Source organism: Callorhinus ursinus, unplaced genomic scaffold (genome assembly GCF_003265705.2).
Source record: "Callorhinus ursinus isolate GAN/ISIS: 27379988/994484 unplaced genomic scaffold, GSC_fseal_2.0 scaffold51, whole genome shotgun sequence".
NCBI lineage: Eukaryota > Metazoa > Chordata > Mammalia > Carnivora > Otariidae > Callorhinus > Callorhinus ursinus.
The window spans coordinates 3204265-3227891 of NW_027397113.1; the positions used below are offsets into that span (position 1 = coordinate 3204265).

At 45.7% G+C, this 23627-nt stretch overlaps 1 protein-coding gene across 4 annotated transcripts in view; it reads left to right on the forward strand.

Annotated features, from left to right (window-relative positions):
* The window catches only part of TESMIN (testis expressed metallothionein like protein), a 41009-nt gene that overhangs the window by 4572 nt on the left and 12810 nt on the right, over positions 1-23627 (forward strand). Inside the window, exons 4-7 of one of the 4 annotated variants that reach the window (XM_025878966.2) lie at positions 1562-1682; positions 3949-4025; positions 8031-8122; positions 12144-12215. In XM_025878966.2, the coding sequence (XP_025734751.1) occupies positions 1562-1682; positions 3949-4025; positions 8031-8122; positions 12144-12215 (362 nt within the window). The remainder of the gene's footprint in view (positions 1-1561; positions 1683-3948; positions 4026-8030; positions 8123-12143; positions 12216-23627) is intronic. The other 3 variants (XM_025878967.2, XM_025878968.2, XM_073883354.1) reach the window with 3 other exon arrangements.

Here is a 23627-nt window from a genome sequence, read left to right on the forward strand (position 1 = left end):
AAGAGAGCTGTTGCATGGCCTGCTTGTAAGTTGTGCATCTGGGCCTCCAGGTCTGAGTGTGGTGAGGACTGAGAAGGAGAAGAGCCAGAGAACCATCGGGCCCCAACTGTTCTTCCAGCAAATAGTCCAAAGAGCCAGAGACTGCCTTTTCCCTGGCAGCTCTTTATTCCGAGAAAGGTGGCCTAAGCTCTAAGGCACATACTTTAACTAGGAAATAACTTGAAAATGAGCTCATCACGAACTCTGGCTTAGCTATGGCATATATCAGTACCTGCCTGTCTGTCTGTGGTTCTGCTCAGGGCTGTGGGTTCTGAGAGCAGAGCTTGTCCAGGATGCCTGGACCAGGTGAGCAGGGTAGGAACTCTTCTAGTTACGCCAGACTACTGAGTAGCATACACGAGGTCCTGGTGGGGGGTGGGGGAGGCACGGCAGAGCCCAGGAGAACCCACTCTTTATCCATTTTGTGCACCTGTGTGTGTGTGTGTGTGTGGCTATAACTTTGTCCTCTGAATACAAATAAAATTCCAACCAAACATGAATACTGGCCTCTTATCCAATGTCGGGCTGATGTAAAGGTTTGATCCAGTGATCAGCACTTTGTTAACATAGGCTCTACAGGTGTTACTCTGCTAACATCAATCCTTTGTGCTTATTTGGGGTTTCCTGTCTGGGAAACCCAAAGGCAACCTAAAGTCAGAAACCACAGCTTCTTTGGGTATCTGTGGTTTTACCATCGGAATTAAAAGCTATGTGTGGGCAGAAACCATGATTTTTCTTGCCTTTATATTCACGCTGCACTGCCTTGGATGGGACTGCAGCCAGTGAGGGGCTCCGTCCATCTGTGCCTTGCCTGACTTGTGTCTTTGACCGACAGACTCACCTGGCTCACTGAGGACTCATTTATGGTCAGAATGAACAAGGTGATCGGAGATTGCCAGTCAGGCCCAAGGAGACTGACATGGCTTCTTAGAACCTTCTAGTTCTTGGATTAACCTTTCTGAACTGTACTTGTAGGAAATAAAATAAATGGACATTTAAAAAAAAAACCCACATGTAAAATAATAGTATGTGTGTGTAGCAGGATAGGATAACTCATAAAATATAAGATGATTCTAAGTATGTGATCAGCTCCAGAGATGAAGTCGGGGATGAAGTCTTCCTTACAGTTACCTGGATCTAATGGGGCTGGGCTTGGGCAGATCACCGCACTCTTCATTCATGCAGACAGTGGAGTGTGAGGGTGGGGAAGGAAGCTCGGTGCACAGTCACCTGATCCTTACCCTAAACCTCCATGGGCAGACACTGTAGAGGAAGGCATGAGCAGGAACTCACATTCACACACTGAACATGTCTCACAAAACACTGAGGGATTTTTGCCCTGTGGTACCTCCAGAGAGCATGTTATTGTAGCGTAAGAAATCAAGAACAGATCTTTAGCTTGCCATTTTCCATTAAAACTTAAAATCTGGATTAAAGTTACTTTCTCAGATTTAAGTTGATTTAGGTTCATATTACTGGATATCTTTTAAAAATGAAACCTGATCATTATTTTTCATTTTAGGTGATATGTCAGTTGAAAGGGGGTACACAAATGCTGTGTATAGACAATTCTGGCACAAGAGAACTAAAAGCACTTCATTTGGTTCCTCAGTATCAAGACCAAAATAATTATCTACAGTCAGGTACAGAGTACAATAATAAAAAAAAATTATGTCATATATGTAAGTTGGTAAGTGAATATGTTTGGCTTTGTATATAGAGTTAGGTTATTGAATAGGCAATTTGGCAAGCCTCTTAGCCCTTATGAGTGAACTAAGAATAGAAACAAAAATCTTCATAGACTAACTTACGTACATTGTATTTTTGGATATTTATCCTCTACTTGGGCTAGCTGCAGAGAGCTTGTGATCCGAACAGGCCATTGCTGTTAACCAGCAAGTGGGTGTGCCGAGAGGGGGCTGGGTTGAAACATCAGCCTTTCCCGGATTGGGTAGGGGGTTGACGGTTCAGGTGTGGTTTAGACTATATACATTTTAACGGAAGCATTTTCATGTAATCAGTGAGAACCATGACTATGCTTTACTCAGCATGAGTTTTGAAATATATCAAATGCTGATTTTTCTCTTCCATTCTCCCAGAAACATCTTTAGACTGGCATAATAATAATAAATGACCTATAAGTCCTTAATTATCCTCAAATTACTTACAAATGATTAAAGATAGAATAATGACATAGTTTTAGGATTGAGTTTACAAAAGTTAGACCCTAATTCTTTTTTTTCTTTAAAGATTTTATTTATTTATTTATTTGAGAAAGAGAATGAGAGAGAGAGAGAGAGCATGAGAGGGGGGAGGGTCAGAGGGAGAAGCAGACTCCCCGGTGAGCAGGGAGCCGGATGCGGGACTCGATCCCGGGACTCAAACTCCAGGATCATGACCTGAGCCGAAGGCAGTCGCTTAACCAACTGAGCCACCCAGGCGCCCTAGACCCTAATTCTTAAAAACTAGACATCTCTATGTGGATTATATACATAATCATGTTATTCTGAATCTTGAGTTAATCAGAATATTTTAATTATCATGTTTTGCTGAACTTGCCAATGATTGATTTATTTTGTTTTATTTTTTTGTTGTTGAAGTATAATTAATCTACCACATTATATTAGTTTCATTTGTACAACAGTGATTTGAGGTTTGTATACATTGGGAACTGATCAACATAGTAAGTCTAGTTACCATCTGTTGCTACACAAAGTTGATACAATATTATTATTGCCAGTAATTTAAATCAGTATTAAATACAGATGTCATTTCAGTGGTACTTCAGAGTTCAGGGCTAAAAGAAATATCGTAAATATTGTATCCATCCTGATAGTTTCTTTATTTAGGAACAGATAAAATGCCTTTAAGACATTTGCTTTTCTGTGATACGGAATTGGGGCTGGAGTTCTGTCTTCCAGAAGCCCTTTGTCCATACCCACCACGGATCATCTGGCTCCATTTCCTGTAAGTCAGAGCGGTATCTGATCCTCTGCACAGCATTAGGAATTAGGAAAGAGGGCTTCTTTCCTAATTCCCTTCCTTCTGGAACATGACAAAATCCTAATGCCTTTAGGTCCACGAAAGGAAAGGGTTTATATAATGTTCTCCAAATCTACTTCCTTGTCATATATTCATAACCCCCTCACCATGTACATGTGAAATACCAGCCTAAGAGAATGCATCCTGTTACCAAAGACTCAAGGTAACATCACTCAAAGGATGCGTAAACCCGGGGCAGGGAATGTGTTTAGCTGGTCGGAGATTCAAGACACTAAGACACATTTCTCCCTCTGCCTTTACTTATGATCACTGAGGTTTGCAGGGCCTCTGGTGTCTCAGGAATGTTTTCCACAGCACCCTTAGACCAAAGAAATACCGGTCAATTCCAGTAGTTAAATAGTTTGGCCCAAACAGCCTAATAAGTATTTGAATCCTAGCAAGTTAGTAACTATTTGGAAAAAAGAATACACATAAATTGAAAGTAGTTCATGTGGTGTCCAACAGATGTCGCTGTGCTTTCCTCGAACGTGCGACATATCCAGAGACTCCCTGGTGAGTTTGCTGTGGCGCCTGAAGGCACCTTGGCACATAGCCACAGCTTGGGAACCTGGGCACTAGCAACAGTTTTGTCTCATTTTGTTTTGTTTACAGTATAGTAGACTATCCCTGGAAGCTTAAGTTAGGCAGATTTAGGACCAAGAAAAAGGGCATAATAATTAAAAAATAATAACAATACATTGACTCAAAAGGTTTTACAGAATAAAAAAGCAAATAGGATCAAGATAAGTTTAAATGATTTGGCACATGATAAATCCATGATACATGATCATTTTTGTACTTTGCCCACGTGCAAGTAGAAAAGGAACAATATATGTTATCAATTAATTTTAATTGTCTTCCTTACAGATGTCCCTAAACCAATGACTACTTTAGTAGGAAGATTTTTGCCAGTACCAGCAAAATTAAATCTCATTACACAACAAGTGAGTCATTGTTTTAATAAAAAAAAAATGCAATTGGGCACTATTTTCTCTTAAAATTTCAATTGTTGAAGTTGGGATTACTCAGGAAACATAATTTATCCTCTTTTTTTTTTTTTTTTTTTTTTCAAATCAACAGTGAAACCTTTATAAGTATTCAGTACCTCCACCGCTGTGTCAGACCCTGGGGCTTGGGAGGGAATGGCATAGGTTCAAGACACAGTTCTGGGCCAGCCCTGTGGGGCTGTCTTGCTTGCCCTCTCCTACAGCCTCCGGACCCTCCTTCTGCCCCGTTTGCTGAACTTGTCCTTTGTGGCCCTGCTGTCCATCCACCAGGACACACCACTCATTTGGTGTAGAACATTCCTCACCTTCCTCGGTGGAATGGGAATGCTTTTTTAGAGTTTAAAATGCTGTTATGATTGCACCATAATATGCATATACTAAATATAAGACAAATGTGTTCTTTTCCCTAAGTCTTGATATAAAATGTTACTGCCCCAGAAGAGCCTTTTGTGACTCCCTGGGGTTGACAGTCACCGTCACGGCACCTGTCTGATTCTCTGCCCAGTACTGTCATGGTCTTGCGTCTTTTGGTTTGTTCGTTTGTCTGCGTCTACCCACAGGTATGCCAGGTCCACAGGAGTAGAGATCTTGTGGGTCTAGTTGGTCTCTGTAAACTGAGACCGGGAATGAAGCCTGGCACATATAGGACAGTCACGCAGAGTGACTTTCATTCAGTAGGGCCGGCGCCGGTCTGAGCACTTGGACCACATCGGTGATGCCCCCGAACAAAAGCAGAAGGAAACATGTGACTCTGTCTCCTGCAGCTTGCATTTTAGTGTGGGAGACAGACAATACAGGCAAGTCTAGTAGATAAACTATATTGTATGCTAGGAGAGCAGAGGATGGGCATAGGGTACAGAGGTTCCGTGGGGAGGAAGGCAGGATGCCAGTCACAGTTGGCTCCATTGAGGAGGTGACAGTTAGGCAAATCTTGAGAGGGTGAGCTGTGTGACTATCACATGGAAGAACATTGCAGGCAAGCAGAACAGCACAACACAGGGTCAGCCTGCCATCGAGACAGCAAGGAGGCCAGCAGGGAGGGGACGGAGTGAGCGAGCGGAAGGTAGCAGAAGGAAATGCAAGATGAGGAAGCACAGGGCTGGGGAAGGAGGGGGCCAGGTGGGCGCTGGGGAACCTACCCATAGCGCCAGGGGAGAGATGGCGGCTCAGACCAGGCAGGGCTCGTGGGGGGCGGGCGGGGCAGAAACGGCTTGTCCGGATCCCCTGCAGGCTGACGACATGGCTTACGACAGGCTGCATGTGGGATGCCCCAAGGTTTTCGGCCAGAACAAGTGGAAAGATGGCGTTTCCCTCAAGAGAGCTGGGGTGGTGCACGTTTTGTGAGGGAGACCAGGAGTTAGTTCGCTAGTCGTTTGAGACAGCCGAGTGACGAGGGTATGCGGGCCTAGAGGTCGCTGTGAGGAAGGTCTGGGCTGGAGGGATGAAGTCACCAGGGTGTAGACGGCATTTAAGGCCTTGAGACCAGAGGAGATGGGTGAGGCAGCGGGTATAAACAGACGTTTGGTCGAGTGAGTAAATAAGTATTTCTCAAATGATCTGTTAGCCAGGAGGTGTAGAGACTACTGATCACGCAGGAGATCCTGAGCGGTGGTCTTGGGAGCGCCTGGGGCTGGGTCTCATGGATCCTGCACACAAGCCTCCGGCCTCCTGGCTGCCTCCGCTCCCCCGGCCGGCCTTTCCCCACTGGGTCAGCCCCAGCCGGGAAGGCACACGTTGGACTTGCTCTCCTACTGCTAAGGCTGTGCACTAGAAGTGCCCCTTTGGACCACCACCTCCTTTCTCTCTGCCTCCTCCCCATTTTTTCTTGGCTGTGTTCATCTTATCCCCAAGTTGGCTGCCCCTGACTTCTTTTTTTTTTTTTTTAAGATTTTATTTATTTATTTGAGAGAGAGAGAATGGAAGAGAGAGAGCACGAGAGGGGGGAGAGTCAGAGGGTAAAGCAAACTCCCTGCTGAGCAGGGAGCCCGATGCGGGACTCGATCCCGGGACTCCAGGATCATGACCTGAGCCAAAGGCAGTTGCCCAACCAACTGAGCCACCCAGGCGCCCCTGCCCCTGACTTCTTATCCCGTGTGGACCTTGAGGCAATCACTTCAGCCATGCACTCGCTGCTTCCTTGCCAAACTCCCAATTCTGTATAAGTATTTTTAAAGGGGAGATTTTAAGTATTCTCTACACCCAACGTGGACTTGAACTCACAACCTTGAGATCAAGAGTCGCATGCTCCACTGGCTGAGCCGGCCAGGCGCCCCCAAATTCTGTATATTTTTTAAGTACTCTTCTACTCACAGTGTGGTGCATGGACTAGGAGCCTGGGCGTCATCTGGGAACTTGACAGAAATGCAGGACCTCAGGCCCTGCCCCAGACTCACTGATCCAGAGTCTGCGTTTTAGCAAGATCCCAGGTGATGTGACTGAGAAAGACTGCCTGAGAGTTTACATCTTTGCTCCTATGTGGTCAGCCTTTGCTGAAGAACGTCATGGCTTCCAGCATAAAGTGGCTCTAGATTAACTACCTATGCCGTACTGAAGCCATCTCTTTTTCTCTCTTCACTTTGGGGCTGAATAAGCAAAGGGGAAAGGAGAAATTGTACCCCGGTTTATGTGAAGGATTGCCTCAATTCTGAGAACTGTGAAATCCTTTCTCCCAAAGAATGTCAAACTTTGGACCACCACTGAGGACATGGGCCTGACAAGGTGTCTGGGTGACAGGAAAGAGACGGTTTCAGTAACTTGTGAACACTTCCCTCCTGTAAATTGAGTGAGGAGGGCAGAGCCCCAGACAGAAGAGCGAGGCTCCTGGGGTGAGGCTCCCTGGAGGGACAGGGCTTTGTGCTCAAGGACGTGGACCCAGGGTGGCTTCTTAGGGTCTTCAAGCCCCACAGGCAGTGATGACACACAATTTAATAAGAGGCAGAAGAGAGAAAATGAATAGAATGAATAAAATGTTTGTACTTTTTTTTAAAAAAAGTTTTACTTATTTAAGAAATCTCTGCACCCAACCTGGGGCTCAAACTCACAACCCTGAGATTAAGAGTCACATGCTCTTCCGACTGAGCAGGCCAGGCATCCCCCAAGACGGTACTTTCTGTATCAAGCTTACTTTTAAATTTCAAGTGTTCAGGGGAGGAAGGGGCAAGGATAGGGTATTGAAGCGTGGTATATACAAATCATCTCAAAACCTAAATTTATGCAATACTTTACATTTCTCCAAGTTTCGCATAAGGAGAAAATAAGGTCATTGCTGACTTTGCTACCCTTTCCTTTTCCTGGGAATATCGTCTGTGAACCATGCTACCGAGTAATAGAAAGAAAGATAAATAAGAGCCAGGAAAGCAAAGGACACGGGGCGGGGCAGAGATTGTGACATGGCTTTTGGATTTGTTGAAACTGACTACAGATTTTTTTTTTTTTTTTTTTGATGAGATGAGACACTAATGGTTGACGAGACTTCAGATGTCCAGGGCTCTTATACCAAGAATGTCATCATAATTAAAGAACAGTTTCAGAGTACAGAAGTTTGTGAATGAATTTAATTCACAATTTGTAGTCATAAAAGTGGAAAAGCTGTCCGTTCCAGGGTCTGCGACCAGCGCCCAACAGCTGTGTGGCTGGCCGAGCCCTGCGTCCTCACCCTCCTGCCCCCAGTCCACACAGGCAGGGCTCTCTCCCCCGGGCACGCGTGGCCGTGCGGGTCTGGGACACAACGGGCTGAGCCCCCCCACTGCTGCGGAGAAGCCTGGGCCGGAGCCCACTCCAGGGTGAGGAGGACCGTCATGGTGGCGGGGCCTGACGTAAAGCCATTGTGACCTAAACCTCCAGAAGAAAACCAGTCATTTTTTTCTGGACCTAAGGGTTGACTGGATGGAACTTTTGAAACATGTTCTAATTCAAAATATGCTTGTCTTTGACTTTCTACAGCTTGAAAGTGGAGCCTTCCCATCCCTAGTCAACGGGTCTGCTTTCCCTTCGGGATCCGCTCTTCCAGGACCACCAAAAATAACTTTGGCTGGGTAAGGATTGGAAGCAATCAGCTGTCACTTACTTTAATAGAAGCATTTAAGAGGCTTTGGGGATACTTTGGTGGTTTTATGCTAAGTTATAAAATCAGCTTGACCTGTAGACCTTCGTGACCTCTAAAAGCTATATTTTACATTAAGCAGTGGCAGCCACCGTGTCACTGTGCATGTCTGGTTTGTTGCTGGAAAGGCTTCCTCGTCTGCTGTCCCGTGTCGGTGTTTCAGGGGCCCACTGCCATCCAGAGCTCTGTCTTGGTCTCACATCAGTTTAAACTGAGATAAACTGAGATGCTCTATCTCTTTCTCGTCACCAACATAAGTAACAGTGCGGCAGGCACTTAACATTGACGACGGTCTTAGTGTGCCTCTCTGGGCCGCCTCTGCCTGCCTCAGCACCCCTGCTGGGTCAGCCTGTCGTTGGAGGCAGGTGCCAAGGCTCACGGTCTCCGCGTGGACATGGGCTGCACTTAGCGGGGGCCTTGTCTTGCCATTTGACAGTCATGTCTATGATTGTAACTAATTAAACTAACCAAGCTGGTTGGAACTCCTCGTTGAGTTAACATTCATGTGCTAACAGTGGACGGGGCAGCCCTTTCCGCTCGTGGAGCCCTTGAGTTGGTTACGGAGATCAGTCCGTTTCTGCCTCTGTAAGTGTGGGGCACACAGTCTAATGTGGTCAGACATCCCCATCAGGTCAGGCAGTTTGTGAACTGTCCACTGTGAGCTCTGGTGCTCTCCGGGCCCCTGCAGTGCTGGTTGTGGCGTTGGTGAGTGGGAAGAGGGCTGTCTGGGGGCCGCAAGAAAGGCCAAGCGAACCCCTTGGCAGAGATCGATGCCTTCCTCTCTGCATTGCCATCGGAGCGTGTCAGTGGCTTGCGTGGTTCTCTGGTGCTGTGATTTGTCTGTCGGTGGTTGTCACCCGGTGCCTCGGCAGGCACTTTCAGTTCATTTAGTGGGATCGGGTTGTGTGAAGCCATCCTCCTTGCTTCACTCTCTTGGGGATGGATCAGGGAGGGTGTGTGGTCACTGGTACTATACTCAGTCCTATCATCATGGCTCTTGCCACTTCTGGACAGAACAGAAGCCACATAAGCCACTTCTAGATCTAGTCACGGTGCAGCCTGAGGCTTCTTTGTGGCATGGCTGATCCACGTTCTCGGGGCGGGGGACAGCAGGAGGGAGCTTCCCGGCTTGTCCCCGGACTCTACTTGGTTTTCTCAGTCACATATTTTTCTTTATTTTGATGTAACTGTGCAGGTCATAAAATATTTTTCTCTTATAAATGATGTGCCAGGAACAATGGGAGCTTTGTGTTTGTGATTTTTTGCTGCAAAGAATTGCTTGATTTGATGTCACTCCTCTGAATCAGCCCTGATGATTTTTATCTCAACATCCACAGTACTAATGGTAGACGGGAATCTCTACCAATTTAGGATTCGTGGTAAGGGAGCATGCAGAAACCCGTTTGCTGTTGCTTCATCCTGTATGAGCTCCCAACTGCGACTAGTTTGCTATACCTCCTCAGCTCTTTAGATGCCTCATTAGGTTTCTTTTTGACTTCCACAAGATAACAAGGTCAGATTAGGTCCGAAGACATCAGAAAGGAAAATGTCGGCCCGTTATGGCTGGAACGTTTCTAACCTAGCGTGTGACGTAGAAGCAGGTCAGCTGGGACCTCCTCCTGGTCAGCAGTCTTCAGGGGTGCGTTCACCCCATCATCGTTCTTCACAGTTGGGTGGTGAACCGGCTAACTTATTAACTAGCTTATTATATTAATAAAAATGCCCTTTTAGTAAAAATTCATGTCCTGTCACTCTGCATGGCTTTCGTCATCTTGTCGTCAGTCAGGCGTTAATGTGAATTCTGATATATCGTTGATCCTGTTACTTTTGGTGACATAATGAACGTTATAATAAAGAACATTCAAGAGTCTGCTTCTCTGAAAATTTTTTTCATAAAGACGAGGCCATACCTCGTGTGGTGCAGTTTATTTCTCATGCTTTTCTGAGGCGGAATTGTGTGGCTCTCTCCTGACTCCTTAATTTTCAGCCTGGCGTGAGGGCGGACAGGTGTCCTCAGAGCTGTGGGATTTTCGCAGGTTTAGGTCCTGCCCCTACGGCACTTTTGCTCCTGCCGCTACCTCAGCTGAAACCCCGTTGTGGCGGATAGCAAGTCTCAGCAGCCCTAACAGGTGGTGTCGAGTTATAGCTCCTTCGAAAGTAGTTGAACTTCTTCCATCTATATTCGACTACCGTTTCCGAATTTTATATCATTGCCAGTCAGTATCAAATAATTTGACAGCTGTGATTATACAATATCTTCTATCCTCCAATTTTTCCATCATATCTATACATATATCTCATGTCCCAGATTATTTGCTGGATTCCTCCAGGACTGGCACTATAGATTTTTACACATATATTTTTTGGTTTTCCCCTGAAGCTCTTATCACGGTCCTGACCACTTGATGATCTCTCAGGAAATGCCTATTGGTATCTTCCTGATACAGGACATTCATTGAACTGTACCCTGTCCTCCCACAATCGTGGCAGGTCACCCCTGGAATGTCTCCATGCGCCCCCACCCCATTTTTTAAAGGAAAGGTTTTTGGTTCCTCTGGACAGTCAGTGCCAGGCCACCCTGTGCCCCATTGTGGGGGGAGATCTGAGAGTCTGAGAACAGGAGCAGTGAAGTAGGTGTCCACATGCACTGCTCTGAAAGCCCACGTCTGCTCCAAGGTGCACGGGCCAGATCTGCCACCTCTGGGCACCCGCGGGGACAGAAAGCTGTCACTCCACTAGGTTCAAAGGAGAAAAGTAAACTGGATGAATCATAAACTAATACAGCATTCAGTGACATAGTTTGAGGACATTGTCTTAAAAACGGGAGAATCTCCCGAAGTTAAGAGTTAGCAGCTCGTCCGTGAGTCGGGTACCGAGTGTGTGTGCGCAGGGAGGGGTGTCGCTAAACAGAAGCCTAGACGGTGAGGCTAGCTTGCCCACGCAGGAGGAACCCACGGCAGGGCACAGAGAACGAGGGGCTGAGCTAGGACTTACGATGCCCCCAGTCCGGACTCCAGGTAGCAGAGTGTGTGAGTGCGCAGAGTACAGGCAAGGGGCTCGCCTAGGGTCTTCAGGGCATTTGTATCTGTTAGAACCATGGGACGAGTGGCCGGAGTGCTTCTGCACTCTGGGTGGCGACAGGAGACTGTTGGCCAAGTTTACCTGTGGGCCAAGTACCCTGCGGTTTCCGTAGGAAGACCCAGACCAAGCGGTGTCCCTGCGACCCACCAGAGCCCTGCCACCGGCGCGGTCTTTGTGCACCTGCCCCTCCTTTCAGTAGCGTAGTAAACGTCTCACAGAACCAGGGCTCAGGGTTCCCTCTGTGAGCAGCATTGGAAAGCAGTGCTCGGGATCTTTCCCTGAGTTTTAATCCATAGCTGCCCTTCATGTTTAGCATCCACGACTCGTTGGCCTCTCTTCCTCTGATGCCCCTCACAATGGCTCTGGGCTAATCCCCAAGAGCAGTTAGGAGGAAGGTCTCCACTGGAAACTTGCTTTATATTGCTGGTAGCTCTGCAGTGTGGATGGCTCTAACAATATAAAATGATGACTTGCCTATTTTTTAAGTTATACTATCCGTTAGTGTTCAGATTTGGGAAAATACAAAAAAGTTGAAATAAAGGAGCTATTTGGTGTGAGGGTCCCCACACAACAGGGGTTTAAACGGATCAAGGGAAGAACGTCCAGAAGGCTTCCTGGGGAGGGGACAGCCACCGGGTCCTGCTCTGCACCCCCTGCGGGATCTGCGGGCACACAGGCTGGGATTGGCCCAGGCTCGTTCCATCATATTGTAATAGGCACGCCACTTCCCTTTCATGATCAGGCACGGGTAAATAATACCTATAACTACCTGGTGCTGAGATTTTCAGTATTTGTTCAGAAACACCAGATGCTTAGCTAATTCTCCTTTTAAAGAGTAACGATCTGAATATTTTCTTTTTTAATCTTTATAGAGTAACTCTTAGTTCATGGGACACAAAGTCTAAAAAGCCATGTAACTGTACCAAATCCCAGTGTCTGAAATTGTAAGTAATCACAAATCCTTCATTATTAAATAGAAATAAGGTTGTTTAGAAGTCAGTAAGTAAGTGGCGCAGTCCAGACAAGTGTCAGCGGCTAGCCGCGCGCAGGCTGCCGCTGAGACCTGCCACCCGCGTCCGGGGCTCCCCGCCAGCCAGAGCAGTGAGACGCCGTGCCCTCCGCACAAGCCTGGTTCGCGTCTCTTGGGATTCTCTTGACCGACTAGCTTAGTAAAGGCCCCCGCCTGCACCTCACGTGGTGTGACTTTCTTGGGTTTGGGTTTGCATCTCCACCCCTCGGACGGGTGCTAAGCGCGGCACCCTTGCGGAGTGTTAACTGTGACATTTCCACATCCTAGTTTTTACAAGTTTGGCGGACTGGTTCACTCAATAGTGAATTTTCTCAGAAAAATTCTCCCCCAGGGATGCCAGCTCACAGGAGGCTCGGTCGGGGGGTGGCGGGGGTACACAGCGTGGCTGGCACAGGAGGTGGCCCTGGCGTCCCCTCCCACCCTGCCGCACATGGACATTATTCGTGTCGTCTGCCCTGCTCTCAGCTTTGCCCAGTGTCTGCCCCGAAGGCCTGCCTGGCTTTAAAGTGACACGCTGGAGGGGGCACACATCTCGTCCTGATGGCTAACACTGTCTTCACATGGTTTTTCCATTGCAGAGCTCCTGCTGAATCACTGAGAGCCCCACTGAAGGGACAGGGGCTTGGGGGTGCACGAGTGGGTCCAAATCCAGAAGTCCAAGAAACTTGGTTCACTGAAAAGACAAATCCATTTTTTTTAAAAAAGCAATGCTGAAATCTAGGGTTGACTGTGTGAAAACACTTGAGCTGTCACTGGTTTAGTCTGTGAATGCGAGCCATACACCTCTCTGGACGCTGGACACACCAGGAGACCACTAACCCACGGCTCTGGGTGAGGAGGAAGGAGAACAGAGGGAAAAGCCTGGACCGTGTGACCCGCCCAGATGGAGACGTCCGATGCGGTGGAGGGCAAGGTGGTGGTGTGTAGAGTGGACAGAGCCAGGAGGGGAGCAGGTCCTGTGCAGTGGGGCTGCCAAGCTGCAGTCTTGTTTGGGGACTGGGGAGACCAAATGACCCGGGAAGCCTAGAACGAGGGGTAGACAGTCTCTGGGGATGGAGGGAGGTAACCCCTGAGGACGTGGAAGTAAGGTAGGGCGCCAAGAAGGGTTTCACTTACTGATGACCCCACAGTGGAAGGCCAAAGAAATAGCTTCCTGCCTAGAACAGCTTTCCAGACCAATGGGCGACTGACGCACTAGAGAGAGAATTGGCTGCCCAGGTGGGCTCGGTCAGCACTGGAACAAAGGAAAAGGAGGTGCAGAGTGTGTCCCGTGCTGTCCCGAGAAAGGAGGCACTGTCTCTGAGGGACACGGGCACCGCCTTCTCAAGAGAAGTGTTGTGTGCTGTGTACAAGAGGCTTCCCCCATCACGTCATGCTTCAGGACCCCGCACCTCCGATTCATGCTCCGCACGTTGCCGTCTGGCCAGCGATCTAGCTTCCTCGGTAGCTCCGCGCTGGGAAGCTGGGCCCTGGAGCACTGTGAGCACTGGAAGAGAATGTGATTTCCGCCGGAAGTTCACAGGCGGCGTCCCCATCAGTCTCTCGTGGTTTGTTGGCATCAGTCAATCACTGAGAAACCAGTGATCTCTGGGAAGATTGTTTTCGGAAAGGCTAAGGGGTGGGTAAAGTCACCCACCCACGCAGAGCCAGCCGCGAGGTCTCTCAGTGGCAGACTGTGCTGGTGTCCCTGCCTGGGCCGCAGGGGCTTGTGCTGGGGAGCCTCGGCGGGAGCGGGTGCCGTGGACTGTCCATCGCTTGCTCCCGTGAGCACGTGCCGTGGCCCCCAGCGAGAGCCTTCAGTAGTCCTTACTCTTTCTCCCCACAGCTAAGTCGTGCTCTTAAAGCGATGTAATAGTTTTCTTAGGGCACATTTGTCCTGCTGTATTGAGAGTATTGATAGGATAAAGGTCAAGAGGGACTACTATTAATTGGCCATCAACAAAGAGAGGAACACATTCTTGTATTTTTTGAAAATCACAGTGATACATGCACATGCGTAAAAATCAATGACTATAGCAGATTACAATGGGAAGCCATAACACCTTGCTCCATCTCTTCCCATCCTCTGGATTCCTCCCCAGAAGCAACTGTTGTATTGACTTCGGTTTTCAGGCTTTCGGGGGTGGGGGGGATCATCCACCGCCTTGTAGCTGTGCTAGAGAGAGTTCTCACACTGCCTCTGTGTCCCTCCCTCCCTCCTCCAGACACAGCTCCCCCAGCCTTGCTCGTTCCTGTCCCAGTTACCCTTGAAACTTTAGGTAGTGGACTTCAACCTTTTCTTGTGGTTTCATTAGCCAGCAAAGGCTGGGAGTTATTTTTAAATGATAATATTCGTCTGTATAATTAAAATGGTATTGATGTAAATTAATAAAAAGGTAGATAAGTGTTTTGTAATTTTTTTATTGAAAATTTAGTATTTAAAAAGTCTCTAAGATTTTTCAAGTAGTTCCCTTCTATCTTTCCACTGCTGCTATGTAGGACTCTCTTAACATTTTTTTATACAGTGAGCAATGATTTGCTTCAAAAAATTAGTTTATAAAAACATTGATTGTGAAAGCCACTTTTGTAACAGGATTTCTTTTTATATAGGCCGTGACATAAGGTGTGGTATTCCAGACCTCGGGGCAGTAACTTCACAGAGTGAGGAGGGAGGAGTGTTCTCAGGGAGTGGAAAGAGGTCTCTTCCTGTGTCATGAGCATACTCCCTAGAGGAAGAACCAGCTTTACGAGTGTGGATGTTTTCCGGGATGGTTTTAATTAGTTCTGAAATATGTTTGTCAGCAAATCCAAGCAAAGTTTTTTAAATATCCATTCCAGTTCAGTTTTTGCTGAGGTACTGGGTGGGACTTGTTGGGAGCAGTTATATTATCCACATTGTTTTTACCCTAATCAAATCTAAATCAAGATTTTAATCACAGATTGGGCAGTCTCTAATACTGGTTTTTCAAATGGCCTTTTGTCTCTGATTCGACAGGTTAATTAATTACAATTAATTAAGCAGAATCCTGTGGCTAGAAGATCAAATCTGGCGGATCATTTTGTATAGTCTCTTGTTTCTTACTTGTACCTTAGATTCCTTCTTATATGTTTAAAAATATTAAATACTTGGGCACCTGGGTGGCTTAGTTGGTTGGGCGACTGCCTTCGGCTCAGGTCATGATCCCAGCGTCCGGGGATTGAGTCCCGCATCCGGCTCCCTGCTCACCAGGGAGTCTGCTTCTCCCTCTGACCCTCCTCCCTCTCATGCTCTCTGTCTCTCATTCTCTCTCTCGCAAATAAATAAAAAAATCTTAAAAAAAAAAAAATAAAAATATCAAATACTTAATTCATATTCAACAGCTCATAATTCTAATATTTAAAGTCTTTGCTTGTCTGATTCTGGTGTTTTCTTCTCTTTATTTTTCACACATTATGGTTTGTTATCTCATGTATTTTTTATTATAATCGCTGGGACTTTATATATGGGAATTCTGAGGTTGACCTGAGGGTGCATTCCTACAGAGAAAGGATGTGTTTGCTTCTGCTTGGCCTTGGTGGCACTTCCAATTTGGACAACTTAAAAGCTTTCCTAAGGTATTTTTTTAGGACACACAGTATGAGTTCATATCTCAAACCCAAATGAGCCCCCTCCTCCCAAGCCAGTGCCCAGGTGGATGCATTTTCTTGCCTTTTCTTCTGCAGGACGTGTTTTCCAAGAGCGCTCATTCATCGGGTGTAGACGTTCCACTGTTCAGCCTGAAGCATAGCTCCTGGAGCTGACCCCCTGCCTGGGCATGTCCTAGGCTTTGGGTTGATATATGTAAGCACTTAGAGCAATGGCTGGCTTACTCTACATGTTCTTAGATGTGTTTGCCATCCCTATGCCCTCCTGCCCGCCCCGCTGCCTCCTCCGTGCAACAGCTACAACCAAAGCCCCTGGTTGTTGGGATCAGCAGATGCCTGAAGACAGCTGCGGGCTTCAGCTTTAGCTCACTCCTTTGAATTTTTGTTTCTCTTTTATTTTTTGGCTGGCCTTGGAGGGGTTTCCTTAAATATTTTACAGGCCCAAATATGCATCTAAAAAGGTTTTAAATATTTAATACCAGTGTTTTAAAGTGTTTTAAAGAATTTGTCAGGATGGCCAGTGAATTAATAAGTTTAGAATACATGTCATCATCGGTCTTTTCAAACACATTAAGACTCTAAAAATTCTAGGATACAGTGTGTCTGTGTCCAGAGTATATTCTTGGACAGGATGTTCACCTTCTTGTCAAGTCGCAAAGTAGGATTACCCAAAAGTGTTGAGATGTTGCCAGCACTGAAGCAATCTCTACCTCGAGGCCAGCACCTTTAACAGAGTGACGCTCCTTCGGGTGTTTCACAGACAAAAGAGAGGCCACCAGACCTCACGTGGTGGCTGTGGTTTCCTAGGCAACAGTAGGAGTAGCCAATGGAAGGGGACAGTACACATGCCTAGAGCAAGAACACACGGACTGTGTACAGTGGTGGTAACAAAGCATGGACTTGGAGTGTGTTCTCAGTGATCACCATCCACATTGATTCATCAGCCAGCCGGCAAGTCGACTTTCTGCCATTCGAGACTTGGATCCCTGAGGTCTGTCTCCACCGAGTCTGTCGAGTGGAGGAGCCCGAGACCACAGAGGACAGTGCTTTGCGAGCTCTCTTGCAGCTGCCACCTTGAACAGAGCCGTTTGGGCCTTTTCGGAGAGGAAAGCAATTTTGCAGAGAGGGGAAAGTCCACATAAGTGGTAAGAAAGGGAGTGGGAGTTCGCTGGGGGACCAGCGTGTATGTCCTGACCCAACACATGCGTTTTCAACCCAGACAGCACTCTGACCCCAAGCAAAGGGCACGGACGGTTGTAATTCTGGTGCAGATGAGGACTGTGCACAAGATCTGGTATCTACTGGGCGCTCAGCACACACGGCTTACAGTGAGCAGTGACTTCTGGTGGACAGAAGTTTTAAATTTAATGTAGTCAAAATTGTCACTTGTCTTTGTTCAAGAAATCCAGCCAAATCCCAAGTCCAAATAGTTGTGCTGTTAGAGTTTGTTCTAAAGTTTTCAAGTTTGCTTTTCTCCTTGGCAGCCTTAATGCACCTGGAATTGATTTTTATGAATAGCATTAGGTAGGGATCTAATTTCATTTTTTTTTAAAGATTTTATTTATTTGAGAGAGAGAGAATGAGAGATAGAAAGCACGAGAGGGAAGAGGGTCAGAGGGAGAAGCAGACTCCCCGCCGAGCAGGGAGCCCGATGCGGGACTCGATCCCAGGACTCCAGGATCATGACCTGAGCCGAAGGCAGTCGCTTAACCAACTGAGCCACCCAGGCGCCCTAATTTCATTTTTTTTCCCCATACGTACAACTAATTGTCTGGCACCGTTTATTGCAAAACATGAATATAGTCCCATTGATGTGCAGTGCCTTTCCAGTCGGCTGTCAGAGTTTGATGTCTGTGTGTGGGTCTGGTTCTGGGCTCTCGATCCTGCCCCATGCACGGATTCCACTTCTCAGTTACAGTGATTCGTCTGTGGACTTCCTTCACTTTTGTACTTAAACAACCTGTCTGCGAATAAGGACCATTGATATCTTTGCCCATCTTTATTCTCTTTTCCTTTTTCTTGCCTGATCGTGTTATGAGGGTCTCTTCCACAGCCTCTACCATGTGCGCCACAAGCTCTTTTGCTCCTGGTTTCCTAGCAATACTTCTAACATTCCCTTGCCCTGCCCTAAATAAGATATTTGCTGTAGGTTTTTGAGAGCTACTCTGTGCTTAGATGCTGTAGAACAGAGACCGTGAACTACAGTCATCCCAGGGCTTGTGCGGTGGCTTCGGCTTCAGCTTCAGTGAGTCAGCCTCCCTGTCAGCAGCTCTGCCATCCCCGGGGGTGGGGGTGGGGTGCCTCCCCGATCCCACCCTCATCTTCATTCCAGCCACCGAGGAAGAGAACAGAGGGTGCGGGCACTCTTCTCACCTTTTGAGGCATAACCAGAAATTGCCCAAATCACCGCCACTCACGCTCCGCCGGCCAGAACCTCGCCCTGTGCTCAGACCAAGCTAGGTGGGAAGCTGGGGAAGGGCGTCCTAAGTGGAGCCACCCACGTGCTCAGCTGGAATTGCTCCTGCTGTAGAGTCGGGGGAAAGTGGCTACTGCCGAAGGGCTGCTTCTGCTTCCATTTCCTTCCACTCCTAAACTGGCATTCTGTTTTATTCTTATTATAAATGGTGGTGAATTCTATCAAAGTCTGTTTCCTGCATTTATGGAAATGATCACTGTTTTCTTCTCTTAATCTTGTACTATGATCTATTACAATAAATTTTCTAATGTTAATCCGCCCTTGTACGCTAGGGATTGAACCCAAATTGATCAGGATTTTACCTTGTTGTAAACACTGCAAGATCTGGTTCTGGTTTTCTGATATTCTGCCTAGGACTTTGCATCTTTTCTGGAGTGGGGTAGATCTACAATTCCCCTTTCTCACACGTCTAAAATTTGGTTGTGGTATCAAAACCAGTGTTTTGTATTGCCTAATACAGTGCACTATCAGGCTTCCCTCCCCTCTCCCCAGCCTCTTCTGTGAAGCCTCTGAGAAGGTCTGTGTAGGGCGGCCCTTGTTTGTTCTTTGAAGAGTGATCGCCCTCTGCCCATACAACCATCAGGGCCGGGCGTCTTTGTGGGCTGGGGTAGGAGAAGGGGACGGGCTACCCGCTCACTTTCTCTCATTGCTATAGCTTTTTCTGAGTTTTTATTTGTTCTGGACTCCATGTTGATGTTTTGCATTTTTCTTGAAAATCGTTGAATTCTCTAAGTTTTTAAATCAACTTGTATATTCCTGTTTATATATTCTTAGTTGTTTTAAAAATTGTCCCTGTCTCTGTAGTTACAGCCTTGTACATTTTTTAAGTTTCTGCTGTTGTTGCTTGTCCCTTTTCTTTTTCTCGATCTTTCCCGCGGGAAGTTTGTCTATTTTTCTCAGTCTTTTCAGGGCATCGACTTTTGATTTTCTGGATTTTCTTCCTTAGATTTCTGGCTCCTATTTCAGAGGTACATTAAGTTTTGCTCTTTACTATTTCTCCTGCACACCTGTTTTGTTTTACTCTCTTGTCTTGCTAGCTTTTTCTGCTAGTGCTTCTTTTTTATTTTTTAGGAAATGCCTTTAAAACTTTAGAGTAGCCCCCTGCAATGCTTTTAATGCAACTACAAGAGTTGGTAGGAGGTGCTTTTGTTGTCATTCACTTGAAATATTTTTAAATTGCCATTGTAATGTTCTCTTCACTCGTGAGTTGTTCAGGTGCACCCTTGACGGTATCCAGATATGTATGTAGATATATGTTTAAAACTACATTTTAATTGTTAATTTTTTACTTTGATTACACTGTGGTGTTAGATAATGTGGTCTACCTGGTATCGATGCTTTGAAATGAATGAAGACTTCCTTTATGACTTAATGTTCAATTGATTTATTAAAATATATTCACTTAAACACGTATATTCTCTATGTGTTGGATGTATTTACCATGCATTAGGTCAGGCTTGTTAATTTTGTTGCTTAAATCTGCTAAATGTTCATTAGATGTTGTGTGAGTTATCTGTTTTCGATAAAAATATGTTAAGACCTCTCACTTGGTGGATTTGCCTACTTTCTCCCTATAATTCCATTTTGGTTGATATGCATTGGGTCTGTAGTAAAGGGCATTCAAATCCACAGTTGTTGTATCTTTTTGGTGAATGCTTCCATCAACTGTTAAATATACCTGTGTATCCTGTTGCTTTTTGCCTTAAGTTCTTTCCTTGCCCCCATGTTTTTTAAGTTCACGTTGACCCCATGGTTTCTCTGGTTGGTGTTAGCAGGCCTGCACCCTCTCTTCCCTTTCTGCACACACGTTCTATGTGGTGGTTTTATTTTAGGTGTGTCCTCTGTAATCTGACTAGAATTGGATTTTAAAAAAAGCAAATCTAATAATCCACATCTTTTAATAGGCTTCTTTCATCCATTTGCATTCTTTTTGTCATTACTGATGTATGTGGACTTATTTGTACCACCTTATTTTTTGAGGTTTTAAAATTTAAGTTCCTTTTTTTCCAGTCAAATGGCAGCATTCCGTACATACTTTGTAGAGCTTGTTTTTGTTGTTTGCTTTTTTTTTTGTGGTAAAATATGCATAACAAAAAACTTACCATTGTAACCAAATTTTTAAAAACATTTTATTTATTTATTTGACAGAGAGAGAGAGAGACAGCGAGAGAGGGAACACAAGCAGAGGGAGTGGGAGAGGGAGAAGCAGGCTTCCCGCCGAGCAGGGAACCTGATTCGGGACTCGATCCCTGGACCCTGGGATCATGACCTGAGCCGGAGGTAGATGCTCAATGACGGAGCCACCCAGGTGCCCCCCATTGTAACCATTTTTAAGTGTACAATTCAGTGACATTAACTGCATCCACCGGGCTGTGCACCCATCACCACCATCCATTTCCAGAACTCTGTCATCATCCCAGATAGAAACTCCGTAGCCCGTCAGTAACTATTAGCCCCCCTCCCCAATCCCTGGCAACCTCTGCCCTACTTTCTATCTCTGAATTTGCCTACTCTAGGGACCTAATATAAGTAAAACCATACAGTATGTGTCCTTTCGTGTCCGGCATCTTTCACCCAGCGTCCGTGGTTTATCTGTGCCGTAGCATGTATCAAAACTGCCTCCCTTTTTAAGGCCAAGTAATATGCCCCTGTACATGTGGACCACATTTTGTTTAGCCCTTCATCTGGCAATGGACATACGGGTTGTTTCCACCTTTTGGCTCCTGTGAATAATGTTGCTACGAACACTGGTGTACAAGCATCTCTTTGAGTCCCTGCTTTCGATTTTTGGGTAGATATGCCCAGAAGTGGAATTGCTGGATCATGTAGTAAGTCTGTGTTTTAACTTTCTGAGGAACTGCCATACCGTTTTCCACAGTGGCAATACCGTTTTACATTCTCACCAGGAATGCACAATGCCACTTTATTTTGTGTTTTCTGATTATCGTTTTTTTCTTTGCTTCTTTTTGCCTGATACATGTTTTAGGAAATTAGCACCGACGGCAAAGTGGAGGAAGTTGAAAGTGAGATTAGTTAGGAGGCTGTCACAAGAGGTGAGGAAGACCTGAACTAAGGCAGGGACGGTGGCCATTAAGAACGAAACAGAGACTAAGAGGTATTTCAGACATACACATTGACTCATTCATTCCACAAATATTTTTAAATTTCTGTGATTTCAGGAATGAGAAAGACTGAGATGAACAAGATAGTCATGGTCGCTGCCTTCTTGGCGCTCACGGTCCAAGGGGGAGGTGGACATGAATAAAATAACCGTATACATAAAGGTCAGAGTGGAAATGTGGAAAATGTGGCAAAAGAGTTGTAGTGGGTGTGTGTGGGGGGTGGGGGTTGACCAAGTGTGAAAGCCAGGGAAGGCTTCCCTAAGGAGGGGTGTTTGGATGAGGAGAGTTAATCAGGTGGAGGTGGATTGAAAGTGGGTGGCTAAGAATGTTCTAGGCAGAGGAAACAGCACATGAAAAGGCCCTGTGGCAAGAGAGGGACGGTCAGGGTTCTAGGAACAGAAAGGAGGTCAGTGCCACTGGTGAAATATTGTTTACATTCCAAAATATATAAAATAATCTAAATGTTCAACGTGAAGAGAATTATTAACTGAATTATGTTGCTGCTATAGAAGGGGACACCTTGCAGTCACTGAAATGGTATATAAATCTATGTATGTGGGAAACACTCATAATATTGATAATAAAAACAAGTTGTTAGAGTGATTACTGATGCTGATAAGTAATAAAAACATACTGAAACAATGTTTAGAATATGATCTTGTTTTTGTTTGTATATAATATGTAATCAAACAACATATGTTTATTTCAGTATGTACAGTTTTAGAGAAATAAATCTGAAATATGTTCACCAAATGAACATTTCTAGGGAGTGAAATTCTGAGTGATTGTAATTTTTTCCTTTTTGCTTATTTACCTCTAAGAACTTTTCTTCAACAAATGTGATTTACTTGTATAAAGATAAAATTACAAAAAAAAAGACATTTCGAGCCAGAATCAGTAGCTTTGAAGACTCCTTGGGCGTGGGGAAAGAGAGAAAGGTAACTGTCAAAAGGGACTTGGGATTATGTTAGTGGTGGGGCACCACGGAGGCAGAGAGGAGTGGGAGAAGATCACAGGTTAAGGCCGGACACACTGAGTTGGAGGTAGAAATGTCCGACCGGAAGTTGGAAATGTGGTTCTGGAACATAAGAGTGTCACAGCTGCTGAGACAAACGTGCAGTGAAGAGGTCCTTGCATCTCCAGTAAGGAGGTTGTTGACTGCCTTTGAGAGCCAGTGGGGCAGAGAGGAAGGTTGGAGTGCAGTAGGATAGAGGGCAAATGGGTGACGAGGAAGGATAAGCAGCAGATGTGGATACTCCTTCCTTGATGTTGGTGGAAGAAGCAAATGAGCATTTTAGGGTAGGAGACAGAGTAGGTTTGGTGACAGAGATTTAAAAATCTTCAACATAAAATTTAAAAAAGCAGAGGGGCAAGAGTTAATCAATCAAACCAATCAGCAAAGTATGTGGAACGAGAGAAGAAATGTGCCCGGCCTGGACCTCAGTGAATAAGCATAGTTTGGGTCTAAAATTCTAGATTGTCAGTTTTCCTCTCAGAGCTTTGAAGATACAATTTTTACTATTTCCCACCATTTCTAACAAGAAGTAAGCTGTCAGTCTAGATAACCTGTCTTTTCTCTCTGGGGCTTTTAAGATTTCCTTCTTTCTTTTTTCTTTGTATTTATCTTTTTGGGGCGTGCTTAAATTTCTGAAGTCAGAGGATCCACAACTTTCAGCAGTTCTGGAACACTCACAGGTGTCCTCATTCCACAGCCTCTTCGCTTTTTCTCTTCTGTCCCGTAATGCTGATCTGCCATGTGCTACCCCCTCTAACTACCCACCGTTCCTCTTAACCTCTTTTCTGTGTTTTTAATCTCTTTGTCTTTTTATGATGTGCCTTGATCTAATTTCTTTATCTTTCAGTTTATCCCTTCTCACTTTTAACTTATTCTTAGCCAGATAATACACAGAGTTTTTTAATTTTATTTTTAAGTAATCTCTACACCCAACATGGGGCTCGAATTTACAGTCCCAAGGTCAAGAGTCACGTGCACCACCCACTGAGCCAGCCAGGCACCTCGACACACACAGTTTTAAAAGCCAAGGAATTATATAAGACTTGTGACAAAGAATGGTAGTTCCCTGACAATTGTCCCTTATTTTCTGATCTCCAGGAATTTTCAGCT